This window comes from Crotalus tigris, unplaced genomic scaffold (genome assembly GCF_016545835.1).
Source record: "Crotalus tigris isolate CLP2741 ecotype Arizona unplaced genomic scaffold, ASM1654583v1 scf7180000024349.2157984, whole genome shotgun sequence".
In the NCBI taxonomy this organism is placed as follows: Eukaryota; Metazoa; Chordata; class Lepidosauria; order Squamata; family Viperidae; genus Crotalus; species Crotalus tigris.
The window spans coordinates 871,146-897,689 of record NW_024100518.1 but is presented as its reverse complement, the minus strand read 5'-3'; the positions used below and the strand labels follow the sequence as shown (position 1 = coordinate 897,689).

The 26,544-nt window shown below is 38.4% G+C and overlaps 1 protein-coding gene across 3 annotated transcripts in view; it reads left to right on the top strand.

The window, feature by feature from the left end:
* Nucleotides 1-11,015: 11,015 nt before the first annotated feature.
* Nucleotides 11,016-26,544, top strand: part of MEMO1 (mediator of cell motility 1) — a 29,201-nt gene continuing 13,672 nt past the window's right edge. The window contains exons 1-4 of one of the 3 annotated variants that reach the window (XM_039327009.1): nucleotides 11,016-11,474; nucleotides 22,434-22,515; nucleotides 23,969-24,037; nucleotides 24,593-24,705. In XM_039327009.1, coding sequence (XP_039182943.1) covers nucleotides 11,414-11,474; nucleotides 22,434-22,515; nucleotides 23,969-24,037; nucleotides 24,593-24,705 — 325 coding nt within the window. In that variant the 5' untranslated portion in view covers nucleotides 11,016-11,413. Of the gene's footprint in view, nucleotides 11,475-22,433; nucleotides 22,516-23,968; nucleotides 24,038-24,592; nucleotides 24,706-26,544 lie in introns of those variants that run through there. The other 2 variants (XR_005554713.1, XM_039327010.1) reach the window with 2 other exon arrangements.

The following is a 26,544-nucleotide window of genomic DNA, read 5'->3' as shown; positions in this document are numbered from 1 at the left end:
ATTTCGTGTTATAAATTGGCGTTGATCTGCTAGTCTCTGTTTTGTTATTTCTGATTCTGGATGTTGTTCTTTCCAGAACTGGTGCATTCGTTTTAGATATCCTCTTCTTGTTGGACTTGATCTGTAGTAACAGATCATTATTTCTTTGTTTTCTATCACTGTGTATCTGCGATGGGTAAACACCTTTTCTTCCAGTAGTTCTGCAGCTGCTGGCCCTGGTTGCTCAGCCAACAGTCCTGAGTCCTGTAGCCCATTTTTCACCAGATATCCAGGAACTCCAATATCTAGCGCGGACCTTGTTAACCCGGGCGACGTCCGAGCCGGTATGGCATTCTGCAATTTATGTCTCACCATATTTTTTATGGGAGAGACACTCTTTGTCTGACTCCTCTGATGAGATCTGTCCAGTATGGTTGAACCTCTGGCATAGCTCTCATCTTCCTCAGAGTACACAAGCCCCACAACCACGTCAAGGTAGTGCCTCACTGGGGGATTATTATTATTATTATTATTATTATTATTGCCATAAGAACAACAGTAAAATTTTAATGAACATTTGGGAAATTCCATTGTAAGGCACTAATTCCATTCCAGACTCCTTTGCTTTTGTTGTTCTGTTCTTCCTTTTTGCTCACTCCCCCTCTCCAGTGCAATGATAATTGTAAACCCCCCCCCCACACACTTTGCAGTTCAATCTTTTTAGCTATTTTGGAAGAAGAGGCCTTTGAGAACTGTTGGTGTCTCCATGGCAGCAGGCCAATAATATACCAGATGACAAATTAAGTGGGTGAACAGTTGAAGTGGATTAAGTGCCTGCCTTTGTATAACCCACCGTGATCCTGTTTCATCCCATCAAAATGAAACCAAGCGTGCAGCAGAAAAAAGTACATATATTTTAGACCTCCTGTTACTAAATTATTCAGTTATTTAAACCAAACATTTCTGTGCTTGTAGGACTTTACATTTGGGACCACCAGGTTTCTGTCACATAGAAACTCCTGAGCATACCATTCAAATGCTTTTCAGAAGTTATTTGGCTATAATTCTCAGTTGCCATTCTGTTTGGCTTGTATTCCACTCTGTCTTTCCTTTTATAAATCTCTGTCTATAACCAATTTATTTGGAGACCAGCCCATTTTGCTAAGTGAAGCATAATGATATTTCTAATGCAAAATATACTAGGCTGCAGTTTTTGAGTCCCATCTAACTACTTCACTGGTGTCTCTTAAAACTTGGGCTTGTTGAGTGAATCAAAATTGGAATATCTGCTTGATGATCTGCAATAATCACATCCTAAAATCAAGGTAATGAGTTTGCATTTGTTATATGAGAAAATTATAGCTCATTGGAGATTCTGAAGGAAATGGACATTTATGAGATTATACAGCTGCATCAGTCTAGGACAAGGCCCATAGTTCAGTCCAGAACATCTGGTTTCTATGCAAAGACTCTCATTTTCAATCCCTGACATCTCCAACAAAGATTAAGAAATAATATTATTTGAAAACTTGGAATGAAGAAATACCAAATTTACTTTTGATCTTAAGAAAAGTATCAGCTCACTAAACTTGGAAAGGAGAGCTACTAAAGAGGAAATGGTTGAAAGAGATTTTAAGTTTTGCGATGTTTGCAATGTTCTTGGAGAACAGAAAAAAAGACAAAAAAACACCCTCTTGTCATCTGATTGTTTAGTTTTAGTTAATATAAAACATTTATAAGCTTTAGTTGACAATAAATACAAAATATATTTGGCATTTATATATTATTCCTTGTTATATTTTTTTCCCTTCACTTTGATCTATTAAGCTTATCTTGTATGCTGTCCAGAGTCAAGCAGATTTCAATAAATCTGGATTAAAAACTGTAAAAATAAAATCTTTAATTCTAAGTAAAATCACCCTAGCCTTTTCTTAGCTAGAAGGTGGAATGCCATCAGCATATTCTCCCAGAATTTTTTGTTCCTATTCTAGATCTTTAATTTGTCCAGTGGCTCCTTATTTACATTAGATCAATTGTGCCCAACCTTTCCAGTTTTTTGGACTGGCGGGGGGAGGGAGAAGAAATGTTTCTGTGTGAGTGGCAGGCCCATACACTTGGGTGCTCAGCTCCATTTGCCTGAGCGGCGGGCACATTCGCGCATATGTGAAGCTCCATTTGTGTAAGCAGCGGGTGCACCTGCTACTCACACAAATGAGCGTCAGACGCATGTGAGAGTGTTCTCCACTTGCGCAAATACGGCTGTGTGCCCAAGCATGCGGGCCTGCTGCTTTCACAGCCCAGTTCCAATCAGGCCATCGCCCAGTACCAGGCCCCACCGTGGGGGTTGGGTTAGATTGATCTTTATGAGATCTTAAACCACTTGGGTTGCTTTCTTATGGCTGAGAATATAATCTGAACCAGGAGCAACTGCCAGTTTCAATTAGTATCTAAGAAACCTTAGCATACAACAATTAACCTTGGTTATATTTTCTGGTGATAACAGGAAAAGGTGTTTCAGTGCTAGGCTTAATTCTACAAACATCACTGAGCCTTATTAAGAAATCATATGGAGATAGATTAATGACATACAGATTGCCAGTCTGAGTGTCTTATTTATTTATTTTAACTATTGATAGCCCAGCCACTATTCAGAAGATCTTGCAGAGTATTGCCATTTATGAAGCAATTTTAGCTGCTATGTTAACCCTGGGAAGTGACTGTCAGTTTTGTCAATTTTCTGTATTCTTCTGTTCTTTTTCCACATCAGTTTGCCTTTTGCCTTTGGTTTTTATTTGTTATTAATACCATTTGAGCTGGCCTTCATAACGCTGTTCTTTTAAATTATTTTGTACATCATTTGTGCCATCTGTTAAATTACAGTTGTTAAAACTGACCAAGTTTTCCCCATTTAAACATATACTTGAGAAGCTAAACACAAAAACAGAATGCACAGCACCAGAAAGAAAGCTTAAAATGAAAGCCAATTCATGAACAATTCTCTATTTTAGAGTGATGATGGCTGGCTGCTTGCTTTTACTAAGTGTTACCTTTCTCAGATCTTATGAATGGAAAAGAGACATATATTTCCTCTTTCAGGCTAACAAGCTAATCTCTCCCTGCTAAAATGTAATCTCTCTCAACTTAGAACTATGGGTATACAGGGCTGCGCCTGTAGCTGGAATACAGAACAAAGAGAAATCACAATAATCAATGAGATAAATTTGACCTGACAATTCTAGGCTGTTAAAAGTTTTCTATATCTCTTTACTGTCATCCAGTGGATCTAATAGCTCCACCTCTGGGGAGATTACCTCTTTGGGGATCTGATGCTGGTATAGAATTTTATTTCTGTTAGAAGGCCTAGCAATTTCGTCTCAACATACTCATCTAACAACTGGAAGGCTCACCACACACAGAGAGAATAATAAGTGTATGTACACCATGCAAACAATTTTATTGAGGATATTCAATTTATTAAATTAAAGTTGCTTAGAACTAGATAAAGAGGTATAATGTAAACCAGTGGTGGTGAAGCTTTTAGAGACTGAGTGCCCAAACCGCAACCCCAAAACCCATTTATCGCTGCATGCCGGGTGGGCGTGTGGCTGACTGGGTGGGCGTGACCTCAGTGGGTATGACCACCTTGATGGTGTTTGTGGGGAGGGACGCTTGTGGGGGTTGGGCAGGGTTGGGGGAGATCCAGGGGGTCTCTGGCAGGTGGGGCAGTGGACCAGAGGCTCGTTCTGTGGAGTGAGGTGAGGAGAGGCAGGGCGGGTGTGCCAATTGTCGCGGGGCAAGGCAAGGCAAGGCAAACCAAGGCAGGGGCTGGAGCAGCTACCCACACACTATGGCACGCCTGTGACATGCGTGCCATAGGTTCGCCACCACTGATGTAGACAATAGAAACATTTACATAATATGCAACACCAAGTCTGGCATTTCCCAAAAGTACGCCATTGGTTTACCCAAAGGTAACATGGCAAATGACAGCCAATGATGGCTTCTTGGATACCTACCATATTCTAGCCATATACCAGTAGACACATCCTGGTTATTTCACATTTCTATTAAAAAACCAAATTAAAATAAATGGGATTGGAGGCACTGAAAATAAGCTGAAAAAACCCCAAACTTTTCTTATACCTTTTATGTGTATCTCTTTCACTCTTACAACCCTGAGAACAAAATGGAGCACAAATTGTCCTATTTGGTAGCTACACTGGGCTCTCATCGATTGGGAAATCAGAAGGAGGAATTAATTCATCAGTCTGGATTACATGACATGTAAAACTGTGTTAGGTAAGTAAACTGATGACAAGCCAGGAATAGAAGTTGTGGCTAAGATGATCCTCCATGCTCTGGAGGTCACACTCACACAAGCTGGGTTAGGCTACAGGTCTTATAGTTATCCATTGGCAGATTGGTAATAGATTGAGTAGACACACAAAATTATATATACTATATTCCATGTGTGATTGTACTAGTTTCCCAACATGCAATAACATTCAAGGAGCCCCATAATACACCCAGACACACACACTATCCACACTTCTTAGAAAATGAGCATAAACTACATCTTTCATAATTTTGGGAAAAGTGGGCAATACTTTTGGCCTTGACACTAAACTGAGCATCCAAACAGTGATAGAAGTGATGACATGTGACAATCTAGTTGGGAGATGGCTGTTGCTCCCAAGTAGAGAAACAAATTTAATCTAACAGCCCATCTGTGCTTTGGTGGAAATCAGGAGTACCTAAGATAAAAACCTTTGCCTGAACTCATACTCTTCAGTGGCATGTATGTTCAGCTGTACATATTCTGCCTTTAATCTGGACCTTGCTCTAATAATGTGTATATTTTGAGCTCTACCAGATTCATGCCAATATATTACAATTCTGGAACACTTTGCCTCAATTCTGAATGGACTTTAGCCATATCTTTACTGTATCAGCATCCTGTGTTAATTTCAAAACTTTAGATTTGGCTTCAGATTTTACCTTGCTATCTTTACAGAATCTCTACAGGATACGCATGCAGGCTATTCCTAGAGTTGACAGTTTCGATGAGATATAACATCTGTGTAGAGTAGAAGAAGACAAAATCTTCCTCACTATGGATAACTACAATGTATTTGCAGTAATTATTTCTATATTTATATACAGTGCACATATAAGTGACCCAGAGGTTAAGGCAGGGTGTCAAACTTGCAACGTCACGTGATGTCTCATTACTTTTTTTCCATTGCCGGCAATGGGGTGGGCATGGTTTTGCCATGATGCATCTGGCCCACGGCACCCCTGGGTTAAGGCATCAGGCTGGAAACCAGGAGATTAGGAGCTCTAGTCCTGCCTCTGGCATGAAACCAAATGGGTGATCTTGGGCCAATCACCCCTTTTCAACCCTAGGAAACAGGCAATAACAAACTGAAAATCTTGCCAAGAATAATCCAGGCAGTTGCCAGGAATCAACACTAATTCAAAAGCATTTAAAAAAAACCCCATAAATGCATAATTCTATGTATACTACCAAAATGTGTATTCCCTTATTTCCCCCTTTTTCATAGAAAGCAAGACATCACCTTTTTTGGAAAATTCTGAAAAAAGTATTTGATGGAAGTATTGTCCTTTTCTTGAATTCAGTTCTGGGTGGCTTTTCTCTGCATCAGTATAAATCTGAAGTTGTATTTCCTTTTAGCTTGGTCAAAACACAAACCAACAGTAACTTAGTTGTTAACTCCAGGCAACACACTATATATTGACAGTTATGATGTCTGCCTTCGGCTGGTAGTGAAATATCTTTTCCTCTTGTAATGGATAATACGAAACAACAATCTTCACAGCACTTGTGCGCTGATCTTCTTGCTTGCTCTAAGCTATTTAATAAAAAGCAATGGAGAAAAACACAGACCTTAAAAAATAGATGAGTAGGGGTTTTAAAAGAATGCCTTTTAAAAATAGTGTGTAATTAAACTAATGATTATAAAAATAATCTTACACATATTTCATTCACATGTGCTACTAAAGTTTAAATTTATATGAAATATAGCCACAGCCATAATGCATATAAATATTTTAAGTGCAATATATTAGTATAGTAGTTGTTACTGAAATACTATCTTTCTAGAGAAGTTCAAGATAGATACCTGAGAGTCTCCCTTCATTTTATCTCCCAATAATCCTTTGAGATTGGTTGAACTGAGAGAGAGTACTCAGTCTCCCAATGAGTTTCCATGGCTCAATAAAGAGATGAACCTGGATTCCCTAGTCTTAGTCCAACAATCAGACCGCATGCAAACAAATAGTACTTACAACATATAAAATCATGTATGTGAGATGGGGAGCTAGATAGATAGAATAAATGAATACAGAAATAAATGTTAAAATGTTAAAATATATTTTTTTAAAAAATAGCAACTAGAAGAAACTAAACAACTTAAGTTTAATAGCAAACGTTGAAATGGCTCAGTCAAATAAAAATATATTCAGTGCCAGTTTATACATGAATTGTTACTTCTGTCCACAAGAATGTCATTACAATTCCTAATCAAAATGAAATATCCAACTTCCAAAATAACTCTCAATGAATTGATACATTAGATCCATAACTTCATAGGAGGGAGAGAGAGAGAGAGAGAGAGAGAGAGAGAGAGAGAGAGACTGATTAAATCATTGTAATTTCTGAGTAACATTCTAAGATACCCAGTTATTGGATTAGGTAGCAGGTGATGAGAAAGACCTCTGCACAAAATCCTAGACAGCTGATACCAGGCAGAACTATCAATGCTGAATTAATAAGTACACTAAGTTAGCATAAAACATTTTAATTGTTCAGATATTTACCTTGTTAATAATTTTTTCTGCCAATTCTGATTGGTAGATTTTTCAAAATAAAGGAAGGGTGTAGAACTAGAAACTCAAATGGCATTTTCCAAAAAAAGATTTGCAGCAAAACACTCAGTTGTTCTTCTAATCTCTTCTTAAACATGAGACTCAGAGTCAAGGGCTACTCAGGGCTCATTTTGAAATGGTTTAAGTTATTTTGTATATTTGAGGGGGAACCTGTTTAAGTAAAATAGTTTATCAAAGAACAGATAGAAGTCTTTATCCTCAGGAACGTATTATTTTTGTTGTGATCATTTGTATTATTTCTAATATATTTTTAAGTGCTACATAAATGTTGATTTATTTTATAATAAAATTAGATGCTTTACAGCAGAAAAGAACATAAAGTTAAATTAGTAACTTAATTAATAAGCCTGAACTGGATTTTTCAGTCTGCATTTATTATGACATTTATCTGTCTGGTAGCTAAATAGTGGTGGAGTAATCCTGCTATCAAAGCAATACAAAACTAATTGGACAATTAACTTAGCAAAATAGAGGATGTTTTCTATAAAAAACAAATATACACAAGCACACTGAATATTTTATTTGGACAAGTGTGATTAGCAACAGAAGGAATTTGTCTTCGGTACAGAAGCACAAGTATTTGTGAATAAACTTTTTTAGAAGCGCTAATACATGGGGTTGCAATGGGTTAGACACGACTTCGCAACTAACAACAAAAAACCACATGAACAGTATCTGACATACATTTCAATACTGTAAGTGCTTACATCCTAAAATTTTAGATCATTTTAATGCTGGCCAGGGAATTCTGGGAGTTGAATTCTATATCTGAAAGCTGCTAAGGTTGAGGAACACTGCTTTACAGAATGATCCTTTGCATGACATGCTTATTCAAGAAATAAATCCTACTGAACTCAATGGGGCTTACTATTAAATAAAAGGATGTATGATAGCAGCCAAAGTCATAAACATAAACAATGCCCAAGAATGTATATATTCTATCACACCAGATGTCTCCAAACTTGGCAACTTTAAGACTTGTGGACTTCAACTCCCTGAATTCCTCAGCCAGACATGCTGTCTGGGGCATTCTGGGAGTTGAATTCCACAAGTCTTAAAGTTGTCAAGTTTGGAGAGCCCTGTATTATACTGTCATTGGTCTGATTCACAGGATACGGGGTGATTTTTCGTTTAAGATTAAAGCAAGACGGATGGAAGAAATTCAGCACAGCATTTAATTCATATTCAGCCTAAACCGATGTAGTACCAAAAGAAGCAGTATCTGTTAGACTGTGCAAAACCTTTGAAAGATGTATTTCACATAGAACTTGAGTACAAACTAAGAATATTCCTTTTTGAATTATTGAAGCAGGTGTGTCCTTTGCAAAGCTAACAGGGCTCCCCATGAGCTATCAGACTTCAATGCTGTCTCAATAGTAAATCCTAACCCTCCAGCCACACAGCTTCTTATTCAGTACTTAGCTTGACTCAGTAGAAAATTCTCTGAAACAACAGGGGTAGATCAGAATCTCTACCCAATCGGGTTCAATCCTTTATTTGTTTACACCTAATGGACAGAAGTCCCTTCTTTTGCTTCTTCTATCCCATGCTATTCTACTCCATCACAGAATAACATGAGATAGAAGCATTCAGATAATTTTCTAGCCAGAGGTTTGGCAGCCAGTGTGCCATGAAGAAATGCAGGCCATAGGTTGTTTTCTAACATTAGACCATTAAAGTGATGGACCATTTTTGATACTTCAAGTACCTATCTGGCTGGCTATTGTGACAAAGCTGCAAAAGGTCTTCCTTCAAGGAAGGAGAGGTAGATATTATGGGGCTGGAGGCTAAAACATATGAAGAATGGTTGCAGGAATTGGATTTGTTTAGTCTAGTGAAAAGAAGGACTAGGGAAGACATGATTACAGTGTTCCAATATTTGAGGGGCTGCCACAAAGGGGGGGGGGTGTCAACCTATTTTCCAAAGCACCAAAAGACAAGACAAAAAACAATGGATGGAAACTAATCAAGAAAAAAAAAACTAGAACTAAGGAGAAATTTCCTAAAAGCAGGGCTTTTCAACCTTCTCACCGATTGTATCACTTTTAGAATATGTCACTATCCGAGTACTACCAGTCGCCTAGCAAGGTGTCAAAAACTTGATGACTCCCCCCAAAAAGGAAAAAAGTGATAAAGTACAGGTAGTCCTTGACTCACAACAGTTTGCATAGTGACTATTCAAAGTTACAATGGCACTGAAAAAAGTGACTTATGACCATTTTTCACTTATGACCGTTGCAGCATCCCCGGGGTCATGTGATTTACATTTGGATGCTTGGCAACCAATTCATATTTATGATGGTCACATTGTCCCAGGGTCATGGGATCCCCTTTTGCAACCTTCTGACAAGCAAATCAGTGGGGAAACCAGATTCACTTAACAACCATGTTACTAATTTAACAACTGCAGTGATTCACTTAACAATGGTGGCAAGAAAAGTCATAAAATTGAGCAAAACTCATTTAACAAATTTCTCACCCCTCCTTTTATATCCTCTCTTCTCTCCCTCTTTTATATCCTCTTTTTTCCTTTATATCCTCTTCTCTTCCCTTTATATCCTGTCTTCTTTCTCCCCTTTTATATCCTCTTCTCTCCCCCCTTTATATCCTCTCCCCCTCCTTCTTTTATATCCTCTCTTCTCTCCCCCCTTTATATCCTCTCCCCCTCCTTCTTTTATATCCTCTCTTCTCTCCCCCCTTTATATCCTATCTTCTCTCCCACTCAGCAGGACCCAGGCAATGCCTTGCAGGGCTCCAGCTGAATCTCTACCTGAAGACTGTGAAGCTGCCTGCTATCCCCAATCAGCTGGAGCTTGCGCCTTGATCCTGGGCTGCCAGTAGGACCCAAGCAACACCTCGCACAGTTCCAGCTGACTTTCCCACAAGCCTGTGCAGCTGCTTCACCTCATCCACTTTTACACTTTTTTTTACAGTACTGTTCAACCCATCGTATGTGTACCGCCCGCCAGGTGCCGATGTATCACTAGTGGTATGTGTACCACCAGTTGATAAGCCCTGAATTAGAGGACCTCCAAGGTCCCTCCCAACTGTATTGTTCTGTTCTGTTCTACCAGGCTATTACATGCACTCTGTAGGTGAGTTGGGCTGAGGGAGAGACTACTTTCATGCCTAAGGTGGAACCTGAACTCAGTCTCTTGCTTTCTAGGCTGGTGCTTTAACTGTTTCTGGATGAATATTGTGCTGACTGAATGTCCAACTAGTATGTCAGTATTAAATCAAACCCCATATAAATATTACATATTTAAATAATTATACCATTTTTGGTTGCTCCAAAATAATAAGAATCTCAGAGCAACTCATGTCTGATAATAAAAAAATTCTCTACCTGCAAAACCGAGATGATTCTTCTAAAATTTCTAGGTTCAACTGCTGATGTGATTTGGGAGGAGATTATTCTGAATACAATAAGGCAAACTGTAAGGTGTTGAATATTAATAGCATCGTTCTAATAGTCACTGGTAATTATTTAAGGCCTTCTCTATACGATATCTTATATTCTTTCAGATGCAAAGAAATCCCTTTCTCCCTTTTACAAATTTGAAACTGAGCAGCTGCCAGACATTGAGTTAATTTGGAAGCCTTCATATGTGCTGGACTAAAACTTCCAGTACCCACTGCTAGCTGCACACGTTATGGGCATTGTAGTGCGACACATCCGGGTGCACCAGTTCCCGGAATATTAAACGGCGACATTCTCTTCCGGGAATCCACCTTTTTTGCGTTCTAACTTTCGAGCGGACCCTGCAGAGCAGAAGCAGCGACTCTCACGCGCGCTTTTTCACCCCCTCTCCTGACAGCCCCCCTCCCCCGTCGAGTTAGTAAGCATTCCTGTCCTCCCCTCGAGGTGGTCCCACCTCCTTCTCTCACAAGCCCACCTCTTCCTCTAATCTTCCCTTCACCTCAGAGACACAAACCCCCCAATCAGGGAGGCCAGATGCCATCGCCACGGCAACTTCCCTGGACCAATCTTAAGTGATCCCGCCCGTACCTTTCATTCATCCAATCGAAGGGAGGCTTTTCAGAGTGCTGCCCAATGGGAAGCTGCGATTATGCCCGTCCGGAAAACAGGAAAAAGCATTACCCAATCGCCACAGGACCTTTCGCTTTCCCTTGCCCAATGGAGAGCCACGCTGGTCTAGTTATTATGCCACAGGAGCCGAGTTAGGCCAAACCCGGCGGCTGCCGCCTGCTCTGTGGGTATCGCCCGGGCGGCGGTTGCTGCCTTGGCCTTTGTCCCCCTTAAGCTCTGCCTTCCTCCGCCTCCTTTCCTCTCTTCTGGGGTCTGCACAAGCCGGCGGATCCTTCGGCAGCTTAGAGCTCCTCACCTCGTGCCGCCTCCCCTGGCTTCCGTTCTACCCGGGGTGCCTCCAGCAGCACCATCCCCCCTCCCGGGGGCTTTACTTCTGCCGGGGGAGGAGGGGGACTTAACACCGCCGCGGCCGGACTCGTCTCCTGCCCCCCCTCCCGACACTCCCCCAACACCATAGGCGGCTCAGGCACCAAGATGTCCAACCGAGCGCTCTGCCGGGAGGCCAGCCATGCCGGCAGCTGGTACACTGCCTCAGGTACGAGCTGGGTCACAAGCCTCCATGGGTTGGGGGTGTTTGCGGGGCCCGCTTGAGGAGCCACGTTGAGGGAGCGGCGGGTCTGTCGGGCCGAGTTTTAGTACTCGAAACTCTCTTTCCTCCAACGGAGAAGCGCTCTGATGCTTTATGCTGTCTGCAAATATCGAAAAAGTGGAATATTAAGGCTGACGGTGGACGAAAATGAGGGTCAACGGTGCTCCGAGGCATTTAATCCATACTCATTCCCAAAGGCCAATTACGTACACACCACGGAAAGGCGGATCCTTAACTATTGCGGCGGCGGCGGCAGCTTTTGAGAGTCCGAGTCGTTCGCTAAATTGCAACCGACCGAAAAAGTCGATTGTCATTCCCCGAAGTCCCCCCTGTCCTAATAAGGCTGCAATCTTGGACACGTTTACTGGGAAGGAAATCCCATTGAATCCAGTAGGGCGCTGCCCGAACGGTGCTTAACTTTAGTGTGCAATCATCGTTAGGCAGCTCTGGCCAAGGAAGGGTGAAGACGTGTTGCAAAATCGCCCGACGTTACCCTTCCAGGAAGCCGGGAGGTGCCTGTTGCTTCTGGGGTGGCAGCAATAATCGCGGGAGCCGGCGTGGTTTGTGCGGAAGAGGCTTCCCCCCCCCCCGTGGTCGCTGGGGCCGGGTGGGCCTTTTGACTGAATCAGCACTTTTCGCCGGGAATGCTGGGCTCCTCTTTTACCTCAAACCCCCCCCCCCCAATTAATCTTCCTCTGCCTCCCCCAAACAATGAACTGCTTGGCCTGCCGAGGTTCGATTCCCAGGGAATCGACAGAGCCTGGAGGAAAAGGTGTTCTCTAAGGCTGGCCCCGGAAATCTCCCCTACTTCTCTAAAATATTCTCCTGTAGAGGAAGCGGACAGCGCCTTTCAGCGAAGGTGCCTAGGACAAAGAACCGATGAGGAATCCTCCGGGGTGGTGGTGGTTCATGCAGAGTCAGGGAACCGACCAAGATCCGAAGTATATGTGTGAATGAAAAGGGGTCATTTGGGGTAAAGCGAGGGAGGGGGCGAATTGCATTGTGGGAACGCAGCAGTTGTAACTCGGGACCAGGCTAGTAGGCATTTGTCTATTCGGGGTTCTTCCTTACTGTCCAGGGGGACAATTTTGAAAAATACATTTTTAAATACTGTATTGAAATCCTATGGAATTGAAGATGTAGGGCATGCAGGATTTAACGTTTTGAAAGGTTATTTAAAAATCTTTTGTTTATCCAAATTTGAATGTTTGCACCGTACGTGCAGTGAAATTGTAAAGAAGACAGTGCGTTTAGGGGTGCATTTAGATGTCACTTGATTTCCAGTATCTTGTAAGATAACCAGTTATCAATATTTTTCTTTTCCCCCACCTTTGTTTCTTATACAGTAGTTTCTTGAGAAAACATGCACAAGAGTGCCCTCTGCAGGATGTAAGATTCACATTGTCTACAATATGATTTCTTTCTGTATGTGCTCATCTGATATTTCACTTGGCCTAAAAAAAAAAAAAAAAAACTCTAGGGAAAGACAAAGCAGTGAAAGCAACACATACTCACTTCATCCAGCTTCTGGATGTATATTTTCATCTGAAAAATGTGATAGAGGGAATACATCAAATTTTGCAAGCATATAAATAGCACATCTGGCTAGCTGCTACTTGCTTAGAAATTTAAATTAAGTCTTTCATGTCAGCAATTATAATTTAGTTTTGTAGCATGCTTTGCTTTTTTAGTTTAAAATCTTTGCAAAATAGAATACAGTTTTATTGTTTAGGTATTTGGGAAGATGTGATTAATTGGGCTCTGTATTACTTTTTAGACAAATATTTATTACATCCATCAAAGAAAGAATATGTGATTATGGCTTCAAAAGTGTGGAAGGTAGGCTTAAAATGCTGTCTCATGCCATTTGAAGGCCTGATTATAAACACAATAAAGCTTCCTACTAAGCAGAATTGAGGAGGAGTTGGCTGCCAAAACATACCTTGTTATATTTGGTACTGTATACACATATGATACACTGGTATTCTATCCGGTGATCTGAGGCAGATGATTGTAAAAATTGAGGGTTTCTCCAATTATATAGGGGCAATAATTTTGACTGGTATATTGCTGTCACTTCCCTGCTTTTCTTAAATTAAAAGCTTTTTTAAAAAAAATCAGTAATGAAAGCTCATCCATTTCAGCTGCTTCACATATATTTTAATGTACTTACAGTGATGATTCAGCAGAAGCATCCCATATTTGCAACTACTCTAGTTTTCTATCTCTTCATGGGAGGTCAGAAATAGGACTAATTTCAAGCCAATCATTATATTGGATGATATGATGATCTAAAGATTATACAGAAGCATAAGCTAACCTCCCATCAGGCTGCTAGGTTTTCATATCCATATGATACATTGAGCCAACATTAGTATTTCATGAAAGTTCAGTATATCACTTATTAAAAATAAAGAGATAAGGTTGTTGGAGCAAAAAAGTAGTGAGACTATTGTTTATGGCCTTAAATGGCTAGCTATATCTGCTGCTGTTTATATGGCATCTCCTACTTTTCTCAGCCCTTTGGAACTCTTCTCACAGTTTGCCAATAGCCTCCTCTTTGGCCTTCAATCCTAAAATTAAAAGTAGACTGAAGGTAGAAGGAGGAATCCTTTCACAGGCAGATGTTATTCTCACTCACCAGAGATGAAGCTGTAAGGAAGGAGATTGCCATCTTTTACATCTAGAAAGCAGGCTTTTTTCCTCACTGTCTTTGTCTTCTAGAGGAATTTTCAAAGGAAATATTCCATCAACTCTCTACTTTAGAACCAAGAATGAGAGAGACCAAAACGGAGAGGCCAGAAATTGATAACAAACTCTCTGTCCACTATAGTTTACAAAAATGCTTCCTGGCTATTGTAGGCTGATTGGTATGACAGCAGGAGATTGTAGCCACATAACCAAGCTGACAGATTAATGTAGGAGATGGGGAAATAACTTGATCAGGTCTCCAGGTGGGCACAGCATGGAGATGGCTTTGAGCCTGTGAATAATCCTGCAAGGTTGAAGGCCAGTTCCTGTACTACAGTAAATAAGGCCTTGGGCAGGGCCATAATGTGGGCAAGTCTATGAGCATCCCACCACATATTGCAGTGGGAGCACTGAGAGTCAGAATGCTGAGGCTGATTAAGAGACCAACAAGACGACGAGACAACAGTGGATGGCCCCTTGGACCTCTTCCTCCCCTGACAGCTGAGAAGGCACTGGGGAATACCTGTGAGAAACTAGGGAGGGTCTCTTCTGAGCCTCTTGCCTTGCCCAGTATCCAGCTGTTGGCTATGGTGTCTCTTATCTGATCACTCCCTAGGTAGCACTTTTTGCCCTGTCTCTCAAACTCTTTCCCAGATACATTACAGACTCAGATGTTGCCTGAACTAACCAATAGTTGAAAGTCAAACTTGCAGAAAAGCCCTTCATTGGGAAGAAGCTATTAGAATAACCAATAGTATTGATAAGACTGATTTTGCCTATAGCCCAGTAGAAGGAAGAAAGCAAATACAAGAGATGTCCTGCATCTTCTTTTCACACCAAAGATCAAATTCCCTACTTTGTTCTGGGAAGAACACATTTGAGTGATATACCCTCTTGGATTCCTAGACTCAAAAGCCAAAACATCAATCAGTTGCCAGGTTTAACACACAAGAACCAAGATAAACATTTCTCAACTTGATTCCATTACTTTTAAGTGAGCCTACAACTGCAGAAATACAGACATACCTACAACCTTACCTATCAAAATAGGTAGATTAAGAGTACATATCCCAGAAGAGATCTACAGTGGTTTTTTTTTCCCCCCTATTCTCTTTACATTGCCAAAATACTTTCTTGAACTGAACCCTGGGCCTCAAAATGAATTTTATCAGACAGTGAACTTTTAAAATAGAGTAATAAACTTTCTAATGTTGATGGATTTGTCAGAAACTTATCTAACTTTCCAACCAGGAACCCTCCTCCCCTACCAAAGGTTCCTCAGATTTGTATGCAAGAGCAATCAGCTTCACTTCACATCTCTCTTTTTTAGTCTGGCTTTGTCATTGAGACTAGTCATCAAAATGTAAAAATGGCTCCTCTGGGCCATTCAAGAACCCAGTGGCTCCACATTTATGGTTACCTAGACAAGCTGCTCATCATAATGTCCTCTATGGCAAAAACTCAGCTTGATGTGTTAACGGTTTCTAGGCCTTGTTTGAATTTAGCTAAAAGTGTGTTGGCACCACATACAATAGGTTGATTCTACATCTGCAGTTACAGTTAACAAAGAGGGAAGTAAGGTTTTCTTGACTCAGGGATGCAATGCCAAGGGAAAAAACTTACTATCTGGATGGCTGAATCTTATAAAGCATGATTATCACAGCATGGAACTTCAAGGACAAGCCACTAACTCTACTTCTAGGTAATTCATATGTATTGAACCTCTAGCGACATGCTCTTGCCATCCCATTTCTCTACATGGGTCTTGTCAGTAATATACAAGTTCTTAGTGACACCCCCTGAACTAATTTTCTATGAACTTTTTTTTACCAGGAATCCAGGACTTTGATAGCCCAAGCCTTGGTTTGGGGAGGTAGGAGTGTTCTTGTGGACATGTACAAGGTATTTCTGGCCACATCTTTCCTTCATGGTTTAGATTTTAGAACACTTTTCAGATCTTACTAAGCCCAACATGTGAATATGACTATGGATCTAATTAATAATAATAATAATAATAATAATAATAATAATAATAATAATAATAAAGTTGGAAGGGACTGAGGTCATCGAATCCAACCCCCTGCTCAGGCAGGAAACCCTACACCATTTCGGACAATTGGCTGTCCAGTCTCTTCTTAAAAACATCCAGTGTTGGAGCATTCACCACTTCAGTGAGTGGGAGGGAGAGGGGAAAAAACTTAATGGCTCTAGGAGGTCTTTTCGTAGACTGTACTTGAGAGAGCCAACCTGGTGGCAGCTTCTGGTGGCAGGTTGTTTCATTGGTTAATTGTTCTGTCAGGAAGTTTCTCTTTAGTTCTAGGTTGCTTCTCTCCTTGATTAGTTTCCATCCGTTGCTTCTTGTCCTGCCTTCAGGCGCTTTGGAGAATAGCTTGACTCCCTCTTTTTTGTGGTAGCCCCTGAGATACTGGAACACTGCTATCATGTCCCCCCTCGTCCTTCTCATTGTTAAACTAGACATACCCAATTCCAGCAACCGTTCCTTATATGTTTTAGCCTCCAGTCCCCTAATCATCTTTGTTGCTCTTTTCTGTACTCTTTCTAGAGTATCAGCATCTTTTTTTACTTTGTGGTGACCAAAACTGGATGCAGTATTCCAATTGTGGCCTTACCAAGGCATTGTAAAGTGGTATTAATACTTCACGTGATCTTGATTCTATCCCTCTCTTAATGCAGCCAAGCACTGTGTTGGCTTTTTTGGCAGCTGCAGCACACTGCTGGCTCATATTTAAGTGATTGTCCACTGGGATTCCGAGATCCCTCTCACAGTTACTACTATTGAGCAAGGTACCCCCTATAGTATACCTGTACATTACTGTGCTATTATATATTTTTCTGTTTCCATGTCTCTTACTGATTACACATTTATTATTACAATGAAATACACAGTGAAAGAAGTTGAATCAGCTGAAGTGAATACATTGCTGAAGAAAGGAGCCTTCTTCCATAGGCTAGGAAGAAGCTTGTATTTCTAACTAGAAGAGATGGAGCCAGTCCTTTCTTACTGGATCTGCCTTCTAGTGACCTGAAAGGTACTTGTGTATTTCATTGTAATAGCAAATGTGTAACCAGTAAGACACATGGAAACAGAAGAAAACTATAAATCAGGCTATTCTCCTAATATTAGTGGACACAGTTAGATCACACTATTTGTCTGAAGACTAAATTTATAGTGAAAAAAGCTATCTTCCTGAACATTATACCTTTTGCTGTAAATGGGAGGCCTTAGATTATATACCACAGATTGCCAATGTGATGGGCTTTGCAGGGGCTCAGAATTCCTTGGGCTTTTAATCTGAGCCTTTTTTGTGGGTAATAATTGTTTGCTGTGATGGAAGAGTCGGTATAAGAGTCCAGTCTTAACTTTAGAAGCTAGAGGGGAAAAATTTGAACTGCTGCTGTCTCTAATTTTTTTTTGTTACTCACTCATTTCATGATGTCTTTTCTCAGCTTTGTTTTAGCTCTATATTTTTAGGTTCACCTCTATCGACAAGATAAAGTGAGCTGCAGCTCACAAAAGCTTATGTCTTTTAATAAAATTTGTTGGAAAAGGTGCTCCTAGACCATTTCTATTTGTTACCAGACCCCTTCTATTTGTTTTTCCCAGTTAGATACTTCTGCATTTCCTAATTGTTTATAAATGTATAGAACAGAAATAACTAAATCAGAAATAGATCTAGCATCTCTTTATGAAGTCAATTTGGAAATTTTTGAGCTGTAATTGGAGTTGGAAGGCTTAATGTAGAGGCAGAAAACCATATTACATGATTTGAAATAAAGGAAGATTTTTGTTCCTGTTAATAAATTCTCAGTGTATATTACAGATCTTGAAGGAGGATAGGGGAAATAGAAAGACAGAATGGCTGTTTTGGCAAAGCAATAAATATAATTGTTCAGCAGTCTGAATTTGAAAGGGAAAAGTGATTTAGAAGAGGACATAGAAACACGCACATTGCATTTGTTAGGAAAGGATGCAGCTTCCTTAAGGATTTGCTAACAGATGTAATGTTTGTGCTCTACATATTTTGAATCGTGTTCCATTTTGAGTCCATATTTTTGCAGTCCTAGAAATAAATGTGAGTCTTCAGCTGAAGAGCAGAAGATAAGTGTATAAATTTGGAGAGACACTCAAATGTATGAATACCTCAGATTTACTTCCTCTCTTCCATACCAGGTTTTGAATACATATGTGGAAATTAAAAAAAAAAAGTCTAGGTGAATGATGTTTTCATTCCCTTTCCACAAAATTAAATCAGACTCCTGAGATTCTTTGAGACAAATTATAAGTTTAAATAAATGAAGTAATAGATTTTAAATAATATGGAGATACTCCTATTGTGTCCAAACTTGTATGTGCTGCAGAATAAACACATTCCATACTCTAGGGAGCTGGCAGCAAGACAGAAAACTGAACTGGCTGGCTAGACAGGTTTGCTGTGGTCTCTTGCTTATTCTACAAACAAAACCTGACATGAGTTCAGAAATTACAAAAGAACTTGTATACGCCAGCCCATTTTGCTGAAGCAAATGCTGATTAAGCATCAAAGTATAAAATGATCTGCAAGCAAATGTTCTTTTAAGAAGAGTGTGGTGACACCTTTGGGACCATCAGCTTCAGGCACACAGAGGTTTATCCACAATTGACAGATTTTTATCTGTCCATAGAAATATAAATATATATAGTTACAACTGAAAATATTGTAAACAAATTGAATTTGGGTTGCTCAGTGGTGACTGACCCAAATTCAATTTCAAAACATTGTTCTGGGACATGTATATTTGCCTTCATTCGTGAGACAAAAGATCTCTAAAAGTTCAACATTAGACAATTTAATGTAAAATTTAAAAATCCCCTCTGGATATTTTTATACTTTCTTGGATAGATTGATTAACAAGTGTTAAAATATTGTTTATAGAGTTGTATTTTGAAAATCTTAAAAATAATTATTTTCTTGCATTTGACCATTTTATATTATAAATGTTCCTTTTTATTTCTCTAAAATAATGCTGTGAGATGAAGGCCTATGACAGTGATGGCGAACCTTTTAGAGACTGAGTGCCCAAACTGCAACCCAAAACCCACTTATTTATGATGCAAAGTGCCAGGGCAGCATCAGCATTATGGTGTCCTGGGGGGGGGCACTGGGTGGGCGTGGCTGAAGTCATAGCAGACTGGGTGAGCATAGCCAGGGCCAGTCCCTTGCCAACTCCGGGGCATCCCCGGGGGGGCCAACGCTGCATGCTCGCTCACTTCCTGCCCTGTCACTTTCAAACACCATGTGCTCGCTACTCTGTCGAACTCTGCTGGGGCAATGGCGCATGTGCCCACAGAGAAGGCTCTGAGTGCCGCCTCTGGCACGCATGCCATAGGTTCGCCACCACTGGCCTATGAAAAGAGAACTTAATTACAAATAGTGTCACATCAAATAGTAATCTGTTGTATTCCTGTTGTCTTCTGATTGTCTGAGTTGTATGCTTTCCTCAACTGAGAAAAGTTCACTTATTCTAGAATCATTTAGCTTATGCTATTGCTGCCTGAATTTTTTTTTATTTGCATTTATCATCTAATACGATATACTATTAAGCATTGTGTGTATGTGAACCATTATGCTATGCAAAAAGGATTTTATATCTATATCTATCTATCTATCTATCTATCTATCTATCTATCTATCTATCTATCTATCTATCTATCTATCTATCTATCTATCTATCTACATAGATAGATACTTAGATAGATACATACATAGATAGATACATACGTAGATAGATACATAGATACATAGATACATAGTCATAATGACAGTGTTTTCACTTGTTTCATTTGCTAAGTTTATATTGACCTAAACTGTAATGGGTTTGTTTCACTTTAGCTTAGCACATTAAATAAACATTATATCCTGTAAAGCATGGTATGTGCTTGGGCAATTTTAGGCAATTTTAATTGATTAAGTAAATTGTGATTGAACAAAGAGTGGTTCGGCATGAAGTGCAAAAGAAGTCTAAATAAAAAACAGACATGCCACATTTTGTTTTACTGCTTGTTTAAACCAGACTACACTTTAGTCTGAGCAGAGTCTAGTTTTTATTTTATTTGTATTCCACTTTTCAATTCTGATGAACAACAGAATTGAACACAGCTGTCAAAATTAAAGTACAAATCAATATAAGCAATTAAAAACATAAGTTAAAATTAATACAGTTACTTTTAACAATATAAAACTTTTGACAATGAAAAGTTTGGTGGTATAACTTCTTTTTACAAATGCCAAGCAGTGGGGCAGAATACAACTTCTGACTGAGTGCATTCCAAGCTTGGGAGTAACACAAGTAAAGGCTCACTTCTATTGTCAGAAAAACCTCAGATTTTAACAGCCAGATAACTGTAGACAGTCAAATTATAAACCATTTAAGTCTATCAAGGTTAATAATTAAGATATAGTTTGTTTATTCATCTTTCTCTTCACACCATTTATATTGGATATCTTGAGAGAGTATTTGCTTTCATAACAATTATTTTGAGTTAAAATATGTAATAGTTTAGTATACTTAAAATTAAAAAAATCACTCATACCTAGGATTACTAAATATGGATTTCTGCCCTTCTTTACTTTAGGACTACTATGTTCCTTAAAATGGATTTTAATGTGGTTCTAGTGGGCAACGTGGTGCCCTTTAGATCTTCTGGACCACATTTCCCATAATTACTGCTGCTGGCTCTGTTGACCAATGCAGTTAGGCAAACCTTTGAGGGAAAATTGTTGCATTAAGTCAATATTTCAAAGAATGAAATGTTGATGGCATAGTAAATACTAACACAATTATCATTATTTTAATCATTAAAGGCAAATTGTCTCAAAAAGTTTTGCTTTAGTTTTCAGTCATACCTTAAGCCAGACTTAAAACACTGCTCATTGCTTTTTAAATATTATCTATATGGTACAGTTTACTTTAATACATTTACCAGTCCTCTTTCAAAATTGAAATTTTAGCAACTGTAATTATGGGTAAAATACATTGAAAGGAGAAGGTGCATAGAGATTACAGTGAATATACTGTAGAACGGGGTGTCAAACTCACAACATCACGTGTCGCAACATATCGCGACTTTTTTTGCCATTGCCGGCAATGGGGTGGGTGCGGTTTCACTATGATCCATCTGGCCCGTGGGCTGGCAGTTTGACACCCTTGCTGTAGAATATACTGTAGTCACAATAAATGTTAAAAAGCATCTTGTTTAAAAAAATGCTCTTCTGAGGAGATGGAAACCCTATGCTCCTGGGTTTAGTATTGGTGGAAAAACTAATCTTGGAAGGCAAATTCAAACTGCTCTTAATCTAGCATAAAAATAACTGTTTCTCATTGATAGATGTCGCCTAGCCATCATATTAAGGAAACTGGTTTTCTATTCTACCAATGAACAATGTTAGTTTAGTTGTGAACTCCAAACAACAGTTCATAAACCACATTTGAGAGAGGCTATGGCAGATGTAAAGTTAATTACATTCAGCAGTGTGCTAACTCAACAAGTATTGTTGATCTTCTTAATAAGTTTGGATATTATTATCTGTACACCAGAGATTTATTTCATCAACTGGGTATATGTTTCTGGCCAAGCAAAGTTTGCAGAAATAATGACAAGTGAGGTAAATGAGAAACTGTGGTTTTAAAACTGCAATATGCTTGAGATTTTTGCCTCATGCTCTCTTGTTACCTGTGCAAGAAATCTGACTCTTTTTTCTTTTCTGAATCTTCTTTTTCCCCAGGGTTTATTTTGTACCTGAATAAGTCATTTGCATCAGTAGATAAAAAAATATTCTATTCTATTCTATTCTATTCTATTCTATTCTATTCTATTCTATTCTATTCTATTCTATTCTATTCTATTCTATTCTATTCTATTCTATTTTTCCATCTCATCGAATTAGTATTAGGAAAACTAATGCATCAGTAGATCAACTTTGGCTGAAATGCAAAGCAGGAAACATTGACAGCTACTTATTAGTAGCTCCATAATCTCTTAATGAGTTTTTCAGATAAAAACATTGTTAAATACAATCAGGTTTGATTGAAAGTCAAGCTTGTACTGTTTTAAATTATTGCTGGTACAGCTGTAAGGGAGAATTAAATATGTGGGAACTGTAACAAGGGATAATTCTTTGATAACATTGTTTTAAAAATCTATTTTTTCTGTAGGACCTCAGCTGAGTGCACAATTAGAAGGTTGGCTCTCTCAAGTACAGTCTACGAAAAGACCTGCTAGAGCCATTATTGCACCGTAAGTTTTTTCCCCTCTCCCTCCCACTTACTGAAGTGGTGAATGCTCCAACGCTGGAAGTTTTTAAGAAGAGACTGGACAGCCATTTGTCTGAAATGGTATAGGGTTTCCTGCCTGAGCAGGGGGTTGGACTAGATGACCTCCAAGGTCCCTTCCAACTTTTTTTAATAATAATAATAATAATAAAAGGGCTATCCCAAGAATTCATACAAAGACGTTAGAAAAAGATACTACTCCCCTCAGATAACGAGAGAGCAAAATCATCTTTATCTCAATTTGTATTGATTGGATAATAAGCTAGTCATATCCCCTGACTTCTTGGCAGTTTCTTACCATTTATTGAGGGTTGACTGTTGAGTTACAAGAACAGGTACACTTTAATTGCTTTGGTTTCATTGTGACAATTGGCTCTGGCTTACTCTGAATTCAGTCTGATAAGATATCAGTAGCAATTTGTTTATGGCTATGTGTGAGGGCAAGCTAGTTTGAATGGAAGACATAAGAATCAGTCTACCTCTGTCTTATTTTTAATTTCTTTTAGAATAGCTAACCATTTCATGAAACTAGGCATTGGGAAAGGGCAAATTAAATCTTTAATCTAAATTAAAGTATCTCCTACAGATGTCCAGCTTCAGTTTCTATCATATATTCAATGACAGACACTTTGGTAGTTCTTATTATTAAGAATCCTTTTCTTACGTTCATCCATATTCTTTTCTCAAAATGTTGTTTTTTGAGCCCAAATCACAGGAAATTAGACCATGAAAACCATCTACTGCTACTCAACTGAGAAGTGTTTAGAATACTTAAAATGTTAAGTCTTCTGAGCAATTTCTTGCCTACAATTTGAGAAAGCAGAATATTAATATCTTCAAATCACTTTAACCTTTAATTAAAATATACAGATATAACTTTCTTTTTCTGTGCTCAGAATTAACAGTCTTGATATGGTATACACATCAGGGTTGAGGATTTTTTCATTCAACGAGTTTGTATTTTTTTCCAGCTAACTTTTCAGAATCTGTATATCTTTGGCATGACCAGACAGGCATTCCTTGTTTTTCCTGTCAGGAGGAACAAGGACAAACTCCTGGAACTCTTTTCAATATGTTTCAGTCAGCTTAAAACAGTAGCTCCCAAGTAGGCCTGATTTTACTTGCTAGTCCCTTTTTATATAAAAGAATTACTTTTGAATGAATAATCATCACACTGGGTTGGGTCAGGAGGTCTTGGGAGGCCAGATCTGATCATTACGTCATAGTTTTCTAACTGCTAGTACCCACTTTATTTTCTGCCACATAAGTAAGCTTTTCTCCTTAATTGTTAGTACTTAGTTTGGAGCACTCATCTGATACCTGTAGATTGGATATATCTGCTTATCAAACTCAGTTATATTTCTTTCATTGAGATTTTTCTACAAAGATTCAAAGAAAGTGTCTTTTGTTTTTGGCAGACATGCAGGATACACTTACTGTGGGTCTTGTGCAGCTCATGCATACAAACAAGTGGATCCTTCAATTACGTAAGTAAGATTCTTGTCCTAAGTACAACCAGATGCAGTTTGTATAGATGCTGGCTTAAGACAACAAAAAATTATTTAGGGTGGATTTGTCAGGAGAGGAAATCTGTTTATCAGAGTTACAAGCATAACCAACTAGATCCTGAGGTCATGTAAACCATGTAGGGAACCTGTAGCATTTTTTTACTTTTCTAAAACCTGATTTTTGTGGATGGGAAATCATCTTGAATTAAATGGAAGGCAGAACTGTAGGTTGCAATGAAAAAAAGAATCTGAAAGATTTATTTTGTGTTCAGAAGAAGCCTTTGTATTTTCAAAGACCAAATCTAAATCTGTCCCAATGCAGATTACTTTTTGCCTGGGATTGTGCTTGCCAAATTCTGTTATAAAACTCTTCATGTGATCCAGATGTTATGTGATTCAATTTCCCACAATCAACCATATTGCAAGTATAATGTGGAAGTTAAACAAGAGAATCTATCAAAGATCAAATGATGTGATCATTTCTCTTTAGTCATGAAATGTGGTACTCATATATTTTTTCTTATTCATCTTCAGACGGCGAATCTTCATCCTTGGGCCTTCCCATCATGTGCCCCTCTCCAGATGTGCACTTTCCAGTGTGGATATATATAGAACTCCCCTATATGATTTGCGAATTGATCAGAAGGGTAACTGTACACAATTCATGCAGTACACAAACAAAATAAGTTCTTAGCAAATTTAGTGTGTTATTTTTTTGAGACTGTCTATTCTGCATAGTTTATCTCTTAACTATTTGTATAAAAAGGCAGCTGTATTGATGTTGGATGTTTTGCAAAAAGTTTTAGTAATACATTGTTTCTTTTATGTATTGGCTCAGTTTGCATAGAATTTTAACAAACAAAGACTGAATTCATACAGGGTGCTGAGGAAAAAAACAAACCATGTTAAAACTTAACTCAGTACATGAACTACAGTATATGCTAAACTTATTGGTGACTGTCTTAGATAAATTTAAATATAAGTATAATTTAATATTAACCATAGTGCACGCCATATACAATACAATTTACTACAACCTGCAGTTGTTTATTGATTGTATACCCTTGCAGCTTTCTCTATATCTTTGGTAACTTACAGCTGTCAGTTGCAAGATTTTATATTTTAAACAAAAATGCAGGAGCATATTGGTGATTTAGTCAGTCATAGACCATCGATGTTTGGAATAAGCAAAGTCTTATCCTTCCATCAGTTCATTTAAAATAAGAACCCTGCAAGGAATGATTAAATAAACCAGAGCAATGGAGATAATGTCAATGGAAGTGATTCTGCTTTGTTGCTACTTTTGTTTTTTGTCTCAGTTACTACATTGATTGATGATACTTAATTACACCAAATTAATGTGAAGTGGAAAAAGTAAAAAATATTATTCATAGCCACATGAAAACTATGTGCTGGGTTCAGTCGATTCACTAAGCTAATCAACAAAATGACAAGTAAATATGCTTCTTTCAAAAGTATATTTCTCTAAACGTTAACCACATTTTTCAGTTAGGAGACCTGCAATAAGCTGTTAGTTTAAATGACAATGTGAAAAACTCATCCATTTGGGAACAGGGCATTCTTTTTTTTTCTTTTTTTTTTTTTTTGTAACACATTTTATTGGTTTTTTAATTCTTAAGGGAAAGTACTCAGGACACACCGTGGTGTTTGGGTAATCAAACATTCAAAAATAAAAGCAAATATAAATATCTCAACTCAATATATTCAATGTCCCCTCTCTATTTCCCTCAAATAGCATAATACGTTTAAAATGTTCCATTTCTAATTTAAATTTCTATAACTGCTAAACCTGTTTTAAAACTTCATAAGTTTACAATTACCATAATCAAATTTAACTTTAAATCAACAAGTTATCAATTTAGGTATCCCTTCCAGATATATTCTAATCCTTAATCTCTCGCATCCCTTATTTTATCACAAGTATCATTTATTTCTTCTTCCACTACACAATATCCTAATTAAAATAAAATGTTAATCTACCATATACATATATAATCCATCAATCAGTCTATTTAAGATAACAAAATAATGTTAAGTCTTAAATCATTTCAATTCATTAAACAAAATTCAAATTTCATCCAATTGATTATCATGCCTTATCACATCTATGTTATCATACATAAACATCATCTTACTAAATTAAAACACTCAATTATTAAAAGAATCCAAATCTAAAAAGCCAGTGTTTTTTCCATTCCAGTACATAATAATTTTCATCAAAATAAGCCTATTATTCCAGAAGGTACATTCTTAATTTAAGATATCTATTCTAATAATCACTCTCCTATTTTTTTTCTTACTTCTAATTCTGAATCTTAATCCTTAAAACAGTCCATAAATCAAACATTGCCATTACACAATTTACAATTTTTCTTTTCAGTCTTATTCTGGCCTTTCTTCTGTGCCAAGCAGGTTTCCATAACCAAGCTTCCCTTTCAGCCAATGGATCTCTCTTTATTGCTTGC